Source organism: Babylonia areolata, chromosome 21 (assembly GCF_041734735.1).
Source record: "Babylonia areolata isolate BAREFJ2019XMU chromosome 21, ASM4173473v1, whole genome shotgun sequence".
In the NCBI taxonomy this organism is placed as follows: Eukaryota; Metazoa; Mollusca; class Gastropoda; order Neogastropoda; family Buccinidae; genus Babylonia; species Babylonia areolata.
The window spans coordinates 48,486,784-48,496,783 of record NC_134896.1 but is presented as its reverse complement, the minus strand read 5'-3'; the positions used below and the strand labels follow the sequence as shown (position 1 = coordinate 48,496,783).

Genomic DNA, 10,000 nt, shown 5'->3' with positions numbered 1-10,000 from the left:
GGCCCGGCAGGAGGGGAGACGAGAGGGGAGGAGAGAGGACTGGATCCCACAGACAGCAAAAAAAAAAAACCCACTCGCTCCCAGTTGGCACAGTGCCGCGCCACTCGAGTCGGGATGAGCAGACAGGGAATTGAAGACGACGTCACAGCATGTCAGCAACCCAACCTTACCTCAGGACCCTTCAATGTTTGCTGACTGGTCTCGGCATGCTGATCCACAGGTACGTGGGGGATAAATCATCTCCAGACATAAGATCTCCATCCGTGATTTCGTCCTTACCCAACCGAGTGCCTGGGCCATAATTCAAATTTCCGATGCCTTGTTCTACTAACAGTCTGATTCCTAAATGCAACGGGAAAACAGGATTATTTTTCATCAGGCTTTGACTAAGGCTTCCATTCGGTGGGGTTATTTGATCCTGGGACAGCGCTTACGTTAATTTCTGGTGCTGGAGAAAGTGGAAAATCGGGAAGACAACCCATTCATATTAAACATGCATATTAAACCATAAACAAAAAATAAATATATAAATGAATAAATAAGGTCATGTCGTGTTCATGTCAGTGATGCACTGTGTTCCACTGTACTATCGCTATACAATACAACATCACACCTTTTAGCTTCAAAAACAAAGACCTCTTCCTTGTCTTCACAAAATGCCGCGCGCAACGCATCCCAAATAAATACAGACTTCCATCCGAACTTAACCAACCGACCGACAAGAAAACCGGTAAGTTCTGGCCCATAAGACGATAAAGCGCACCCCTGTGCTTGAAGAACAAAGTTATTCAGACACACCTATTACCGTTATGACTTGGTAAAGGGCCCAGTCCACATTCCCAACGCTCCAGGAGGTGGCAGGATCAAAGTACAAAAGGCTCCCATCCATACCTGGCGCCGTAAGACTCCGGGTGAGCGGACAAGATATCACTCAGCATTCAGAAATTAATGAGCAGACAGGGAGGCTATTAATGAGCACCACGTCATCACCCTAACCTTTCCAGAAAAAACACGTTTGCTGTTACTGGTTGACTTCCGATAATATGTCAGCATTCTAACCTTACCAAAGACATCCATTATACCAGAGAAACGTGCAATGTTACTAGCTGACATCCATAAACCGTGTCAGCATTCTAAACCCTACCAGAGTAATGCTTAATGGTACTGGCTGACTTCCATAAACTATGTCAGCGTTCTAACACTGTCAAACGTTTGCTGTAAAAGAATGGCTTCCAATTTGTCAGCTGACTTCCATAAACGATGTACATGTCAGCATCCTAAGATTACCAGAGAATCGTTTAGCGCTTCTTCCAAAAACAATGTCAGGATTCTAACCTCACCAGAGAAACGTTTAGTGCTACTTCCAATAACGATGTCAGCATTGTAACCTTTCCAGAGAAACGTTTAGCGCTACTTCCAATAACGATGTCAGCATTGTAACCTTTCCAGAGAAACGTTTAGCGCTACTTCCAAAAACGATGTCAGCATTGTAACCTTTCCAGAGAAACGTTTAGTGTTACTCCCAAAAACGATGTCAGCATTCTAACCTTTCCAGAGAAACGTTTAGTGTTACTTCCAAAAACCTTTAGTGCTACTTCCAAAAACGATGTCAGCATTCTAACCTTACCAGAGAAACCTTTAGTGCTACTTCCAAAAACGATGTCAGCATTCTAACCTTACCAGAGAAACGTTTAGTGTTACTTCCAAAAACGATGTCAGCATTGTAACTTTACCAGAGAAATGTTTAGTGTCACTTCCAAAAACGATGTCAGCATTCTAACATTACCATAGAAATGTTTAGTGTTACTTCCAAAGACGATGTCAGCATTCTAACCTTTCCAGAGAAACGTTTAGCGCTACTTCCAAAAATGATGTCAGATTCTAACCTTTCCAGAGAAACGTTTAGTGTTACTTCCAAAAACGATGTCAGCATTGTAACTTTACCAGAGAAATGTTTAGTGTTACTTCCAAAAACGATGTCAGCATTCTAACCTTTTCAGAGAAATGTTTAGTTTCACTTCCAAAAACCTTTAGTGCTACTTCCAAAAACAATGTCAGCATTCTAACCTTACCAGAGAAACCTTTAGTGCTACTTCCAAAAACGATGTCAGCATTGTAACTTTACCAGAGAAATGTTTAGTGTCACTTCCAAAAACGATGTCAGCATTCTAACCTTACCATAGAAATGTTTAGTGTTACTTCCAAAGACGATGTCAGCATTCTAACCTTTCCAGAGAAACGTTTAGCGCTACTTCCAAAAATGATCTCAGATTCTAACCTTTCCAGAGAAACGTTTAGTGTTACTTCCAAAAACGATGTCAGCATTGTAACTTTACCAGAGAAATGTTTAGTGTTACTTCCAAAAACGATGTCAGCATTCTAACCTTTCCAGATAAACGTTTTCTGTAACTGGCTGACTTCCAATATGCCAGCATTCCTACCTTACCAGAGAAGCTTTTTTTGTGACTGGTTGACTTCCAATATTTCAGCATTCTAACTTTACCACAGTTCTAAACATTTTCTGTAACTGGTTGACTTCCAATATTTCAGCATTCTAACCTTACCAGAGAAACATTTTCCGTAACTGGTTGACTTCCAATATGCCAGCATTCTTACCTTACAAGAGAAACGTTTTCTGTAACAGGTTGACTACCAGTATGTCAGCATTATCACCTTACCATGGGAACATGTGTGTGTGTGTGTGTGTGTGTGTGTGTGTGTGTGTGTGTGTGTGTGTGTGTGTGTGTGTGTGTTCGTTTGTTAGTTTGTTATTGATCCACTTCCCTAATGTCTGCATCCTGCCTGACCTTACAAAGGAAATGATTGCCATTAACAAGTTATAAAGGCATGAGAAGAATGTATTGCTGATTTTTTTTCCCAAGGCATATCAAATGTGTGTCGTGTCGTGTTGTGGAGGGTGCGCGTGTGCTTCCGTGTGTTGTGTGCAGTAATGCAGAGAAAGAAAGAGAGTGTGCCAGTGTGTGTGTGTGTGTGTGTGTGTCTGTGTGTCTGTGTATGTCTCTGTGTGTCTGTGAGTGTGTGTGTGGCATTCTTTAATATGACATTTCGAGTGATACTAGATTGCATGTGTGTGCGTGTGCGTCTGTCTGTGCGTGTGCGCGTGTATGTGTGTGTATGTGTGTCGTGCGTGCGTATACGGTCGTGCTCTCGTGTACAAACCCGCCCACAGACATGCTGGTATGCGTGAAATTCGGCGATTATGTGGTATCATGTGTTGATAAGTGAGAGAAAAAAAAATATTTGCAGAAATACCGTTCGCATTTTCTTGATGAATATCAGCTTGTAGGGAGAAGAAGACAGTGAAGGCTGTGTGCGTGGGTTGTTGTATTTTTAAATGGGCCGTCTGCATTAATCTTGTCTGGATCTCGCTTGCTTCCCTGGATATGCAAGCTTATGTGTTTGTGCACACATATCAGCACGTATGTGGGGTGGTCTGGATGGAGAATGCCCACACAGTTTGTGTGAAACTGAGAAAGACAGAGAATGCCTTGAGCTGCGTGCGTGCGTGCGTGTGTGTGTGTGTGTTTGTGTGTGCGTGTGTAAACACCATCGACAAAGAGCACAAAGTGCATGTAAACATACTTGTTTAACGAGAGCACTGCCATTTCTGTGTAATATATATTCACGTGTGCGTGTGTTTGTACGTATGCACAACTATACTAAGAGCGCTGCAATTGTGCAAGATACTGTGCGTCCACACTTCTCGTTCACAATCGTGTGACACGATCATAATAACACACAAAGCCATAAAGGAAAGCAAGAGATCTATATATGTGAAATACAAACGACAAGGGGAAAATATAAAGGAAGAAAAAGAACAGATGGATGACAGGGAACATAAGGAGCGGTAAATGAAATAATAGTATGGAAAAAATAGATAGATAGATAGATAGACAGATGACGAGAGAAGGAGATCAGGGACAAGAAGAGGAAGAGAAAGGTGATGGAGGAAAAGAAGACATAAAGAAGAGGAAAGGGGAAGAGAGAGGGGGAGGGGGGTCGATATAGTAGGAAAACCGCAAGTTTGGGGGAGAAGGAGGAAGAGAGAGAGAATGATAAGAAAGAGAAGGAAGAGGTGGTTAAAAGAGACACAAAGGAGATTCGAGCCAGGGAAGAGCAACAAGAAGAAGACACCGAAGCAGACGAAGTTTGGTGACGCAACTGGCAATGAAGATGAATATGAAACACCACATACTGAAGAGATAAAGTCCAAAAACGAACAACTTCAAAACAAAACCATTACAAAAAAGAAAGAAAGCAAACTAACCGAACACAAGAAAGTACAGCAATACATAGAAAAAACGAAACTGCACCAAACAAGAAAACAAACATTACATGAAAAGAAAAAAAAAAGACGCAATTTAATAATAGAGGTTAGTGTTGTTTGTACAACAACAAAAACAACATCCCATTCACTCCGCATGGAGCTTGATGAGTTCCCACCATGCCTGTACGCCCAGCCATGCCATATGAATATTACATACACATAGACCTGGCTTGCCTACATCCCGGTTGGGTGACCAATCAATACCACCAGCATAGGCTGGCTGGCTCCTGTTCTTGTGCTGTCCATTGTTGTTCCAATTTCCACAAACAATGCAGCGTGAACTCCTGTCTGCCACATGCGTTAGAACTTCAAAGGCAGCTTTGTCTGTGTGTTTGTATTGATTGGGCGGGATGGGGTGTAGGGAGGACGAAAATAGCTAGCTTTGTTACAGCACCTACTCTCGCGATGACATAGTGAAGGTGGTGGGTGGTGGTGGGTGGTGTGCGGCGAGTCCAGACTCAAGTGTGTTCGCGTGGTTTTCCATCATGTTGTTATTCAAGAACGCATGAAGGACTGGTTTGTTTAAAATGGTGACCAGTTCCCTCACTGATATCATTATCCTCCATACCCACAAAAATTAGGGTGAAAGGAAAGAAACATTGTTTGTTGTTCAACTGCGGGGTCTGTATGGATCGATATGAATCGCACTGCCACCCCCATCCCTTTTTCCCTTTCCCTCTCTACCCTCTTTCGTCATCAATCTTCTGCCCCCACACACTGAGGAGAACAAAAAGTACGTTGGTACGAGGTCAGAATCGTGGTTTTTCCAGCCTCCCTCCTTCCATCCATCTCTCTTCTCTGCTACTTTCTGGAGATGCTGATGATCTCTTTCGCTGGGCGGTTAAGGGTCAGGAATAAAATCTATGCATGGACCTTGGTCTGCACCGCTTCTTGAAAACTGCAACCAAGCCAACACCGTGCTCTCGGAAGCAAAGTTATTCCATCAAAATGCCCTGGACACCACTGACATGATTAGCCATTCAGTCTATCTTCAGGTCGCCGAATAACTTATTCTTTCTTCGGATATATCTGTCTTCAAATAAAGCAGTTCACTGAGGACATTTACTGTCCCCTAAAAAAAGAAAAGAGATTCGCTAAAATCACCCTCACCTTCCTCAAAATTGTCAGACTGTCCAAAAATACTGAGATTCCCTAACGACACCCTAACCTCTCCTCAGAGCCTAACGACACCTGCTGTCTCCTCAGATCTGTCTGACTGAACCTCCCCCAAAATGGTAGATAATCTCTCTGGAGACTGTAAGCATCCGTTTCCACCCCCCCTTCTAACCATAAGAAATACCTTAATATCCAAACGAGCGAAATACTCTGCTAAAAAGTCAGCATGAGAAATGTCCCGACTCTCCACAATGGGGAAAATGTTGTCTCCATAAAGATTTTCTGGTGTCCGTTAAACAACCACGCAGACTCTCTCCCTTTCTCTCTCCTCTTCACCCCCCCCCCCCCCCCCCCTCTCTCTCTCTCTCTCTCTCTCTCTCTCTCTCTCTCTTCCCTCCTCACCGTGGTGTGGCTTCAATGAGATGTGCCAGGATCTTTCTTTTTTTTTTCTGTTTGTTTCTTTCTGTCTTTCTTTTATTTTCTTTGTTTCGTCTTTATCTTGACTGATAAAAGTCTTAAAACACAGGAGAAAGCAATGAACCATACTCTTTTTTTTTTCTTTTTCTTTTTTTTTTCTTTTAAATTACACCACTCCCGCCCGTTTCTCCCTCCATCCTTCCAACAATCTCTTTTCGTTTTCTTTTTTCCCCCGAACAGTAGCACGGGTATGAAATATTACGACAGAGCCAGAAATATTACCTCCACAAATCACTACACTTCCCACACTTCTCCCCCCCCCCCCCCTTTCTCTTCGTTTCTGTGTGTGTTTGCATTGTCCTTTGGGATGATTTGTTATGCTTTTGGATGATTTGTGTGCGCGCGCGCGCGCGCGCGCGTGTGTGTGTGTGTGTGTGTGTGTGTGTGTGTGTGTGTGTGTGTGTGTGTGTGTGTGTGTGTGTGTGTGTGTTATTTTGTTCCTTTCCACTACTTGGCTCTGTGTGTGTGTGTGTGTGTGTGTGTGTGTGTGCGCGCGCGCGCGCGCGCGCGTGCGTCTGTCTTTCTGTCTGTCTGTGTCTGTGTGTGAGCGTGCGTGTGTGTGTGGGGGGGGGGGGGCAGGATTTGGTCTGGTTTGGTTTGGTTTGGTTTGGTTTGGTTGCACGATTCTAATGCGAATGGAGAGCTTTGTTTTCAGGTTGAAGCGTTTCCATGCTTTTCCTTTCCTCTTGTTCTTATGTGGGTTTTTTTTGCTCTGCTCTGGGCTGGGCGGGACGGGACGGTGGTGGTGGTGGACGGTGCAATCATCCGAAAGCATGGAGGTTGACTGCAGAGACGCGTGTTCTCTCTCAGTGCGGTTTTTGATGGGTTTTCTTTGTTTTTAATAACTTGCTTCTTTTGCTTTAGTCCGTCTTCAGGGGCAAAGGGGTCGGGGGGGCTGGGGAGGAGTCTATGTACAATACAATACAATACAATACAACAATATTCATCCATTTGGAAATTAAACTGTGCACCGTCGCTCACCATTCACAATACCTCAGCCAACAGCCAAGTCCAGCACACTCGGAACATGACAAATGTTCGACAAAGGATAAAACAGCAATGCATGAAGCTAAATACGCACAAGCAAGTAACACAACACAGCAGGCACATTTCACACCCACACACACACACACACACACACACACATCCAACTCGCCTTACCCTCCAAAACACACACACACACACTTTGTAAAATAGCATGTTGTTGTGGTTTTTGTTTGTTGTTTTATTGTTTATTTTGTTTGTTTGTTTTTTTTAATTAAGCGAGAATCATTACCCTTATTTACACACACAAAAAAAAAAAAAAAAAAAAAAAGCCAACTCTCCTCACTCTTTTCTTTCTGTCTCTCACCCACTCCCAACCCCAGACCTTTCCCTGTTCTCCTGTTTATTAGTACTCCCCCCCCCCCTCCCCCCGAAGACAGCTCACACACCGCACGTATAACCAACCACCACCAGTAAGAAGAGGAAATTATAGGAATAAGGGAAGCAGACAGCACCAGGAAGAGAGAGGCAGGATGAAGAAGATGATGGCAACAAGCTCTGAGCTTTCTCCAGCCTCCCAGACTCCAACACCATTAACATGACAAATGTTCGAAAAAGGATAAAACAATGCATAAAGCTAAATACGCACAAGCAAGTAACACAACACAGTGGGCACATTTCACACACACACACACACACACACACACACACACACACACACACACACACACACACACACACACACACACACACACACTTTGTAAAATAGCATGTTGTTGTTGTTTTTGTTTGTTGTTTTGTTGTTTATTTTGTTTCTTTGGGTTTTTTTTAATTAAGCGAGAATCATTACCCTTATTTACAACAACAACAACAACAACAAAAAACAAAAAAAAACACCCTGTCCTCACTCTTTTCTTTCTGTCTCTCAACCCACTCCCAACCCCAGACCTTTCCCTATTCTCCTGTTTATTAGTACTCCCCCCCCCCCCCCCCCCCCCCCCTCCCCGCAGACAGCTCACACACCGCACGTATAACCAACCACCACCAGTAAGAAGAGGAAATTATAGGAATAAGGGAAGCAGACAGCACCGGGAAGAGAGAGGCAGGATGAAGAAGATGATGGCAACACGCTCTGAGCTTTCTCCAGCCTCCCAGACTCCAACACCATTAACATGACAAATGTTCGACAAAGGATAAAACAATGCATAAAGCTAAATACGCACAAGCAAGTAACACAACACAGCGGGCACATTTCACACACACACACACACACACACACACATCCAACTCGCCTTACCCTCCAAAACACACACACACACACACACACACACACACACACACACACACACACTTTGTAAAATAGCATGTTGTTGTTGTTTTTGTTTGTTGTTTTGTTGTTTATTTTGTTTGTTTGTTTTTTAATTAAGCGAGAATCATTACCCTTATTTACTAAAAAAAAAAAAAAAAAAAAAAAAACACCCTGTCCTCACTCTTTTCTTTCTGTCTCTCACCCACTCCCAACCCCAGACCTTTCCCAGTTCTCCTGTTTATTAGTACTCCCCCCCCCCCCCCTCCCCGCAGACAGCTCACACACCGCACGTATAACCAACCAACCACCAGTAAGAAGAGGAAATTATAGGAATAAGGGAAGCAGACAGCACCGGGAAGAGAGAGGCAGGATGAAGAAGATGATGGCAACACGCTCTGAGCTTTCTCCAGCCTCCCAGACTCCAACACCATTAGCAGGAGCAGCGCAGGGACATCATTGCAGCCGGATGCGTGTGATGGTGTTGCTAGCAGTCGAGTGATAGGTGTGGTGGTGGTGGTGGTGGTGGTGTCTGTGTGCGTGTGTTTGTGTGTGTGTGTGCGAGTGTGCGTGTGTGTGTGTGTGTGTGTGTGTGTGTGTGTAGTGGGTGTATGTGAAAGGGAGGGCGGAATGGGGGCGTGGGGGTGGATGGGTGTGTGGGTGAGGAGCGGGCGTTACCCAGTGTGTGTGTGTGTGTGTGTGTGTGTGTAGTGGGTGTATGTGAAAGGGAGGGGGGAATGGGGGGGATGGGGGTGGATGGGTGTGTGGGTGAGGAGCGGGCGTTACCCAGTGTGTGTGTGTGTGTGTGTGTGTGTGTGTGAAGAGCGGGGAGTAACTGTGTGTGCGCGCACACACACACACCAGGTGGTGTGCTGAAATGAATGAATGCGTTTGTGAACAGACATAAAACCAATGAAATGGAGAAGAAATTTAAGGCGAAGATGCGTTCAACGATTGCCAAATATCGCGTGTGTGTGCGTGCGTGAGTATGAGTGTGTGTGCCTTTATGTGTTTCTGTACGCGTCTTTGGCACGGGTTTGTGCATGAATGCATATACATTTATCTGTGACAGTATGTGCTGACAAGTGTAAATGCATTTTAAATTACCCTTGTCATCTCGCCTCTGGTGTTCTTGTTTAATCTAACTCCATCATTTCAGACTGAATCCAGTTTCTCAGACTGTTGTCTGCTTTATATCTGAGTGTGCTTTGCTTTACATCTGTGAGTGTTTGAATGGTTCAGTGTATGCACACACACACACACACACACACACACACACACACACACACTGGCACACTCTCTTTCTTTCTCTCTCGGCATTAGTGCACACAACACAAACACGCGCGCACATGCGCGCAAACAGAAACGCTCGATAGTTTGGCAAGGATGTCTCTCTTGTTAAAGAGCGTGTCTCTCGTTAGAAAATCCCAATTATCAAAACCGCAGAGAGACAAAAACGACACACACAAACACACACACACGCACTCACGCACGCACGCACACATGCGCACACACACACACACACACACACACACACACACACACACACACACACACACACACACACACACACACACACACACACTTTCTAACACTAATATTCACAAGCACTCCCTCTCTTTCATCCACAACCTCTCTTCTTTCCGTCTGATAACACATCCAGTGAATAAACGTTAAACTGAAGATCACACACACACACACACACACACACACACACACACACACACACACACACACACACACACACACACACACACACACACTCACAG

General features: G+C 44.3%; 1 protein-coding gene across 2 annotated transcripts in view; it reads right to left on the bottom strand.

Annotated features, from left to right (window-relative positions):
- The window catches only part of LOC143295699 (HEAT repeat-containing protein 5B-like), a 189,783-nt gene that overhangs the window by 140,009 nt on the left and 39,774 nt on the right, over window positions 1-10,000 (bottom strand). For both annotated transcript variants that reach the window (XM_076607319.1, XM_076607320.1), the window contains exon 3: window positions 9,999-10,000. This exon is cut by the window's right edge and continues 210 nt beyond it. In XM_076607319.1, coding sequence (XP_076463434.1) covers window positions 9,999-10,000 — 2 coding nt within the window. The remainder of the gene's footprint in view (window positions 1-9,998) is intronic.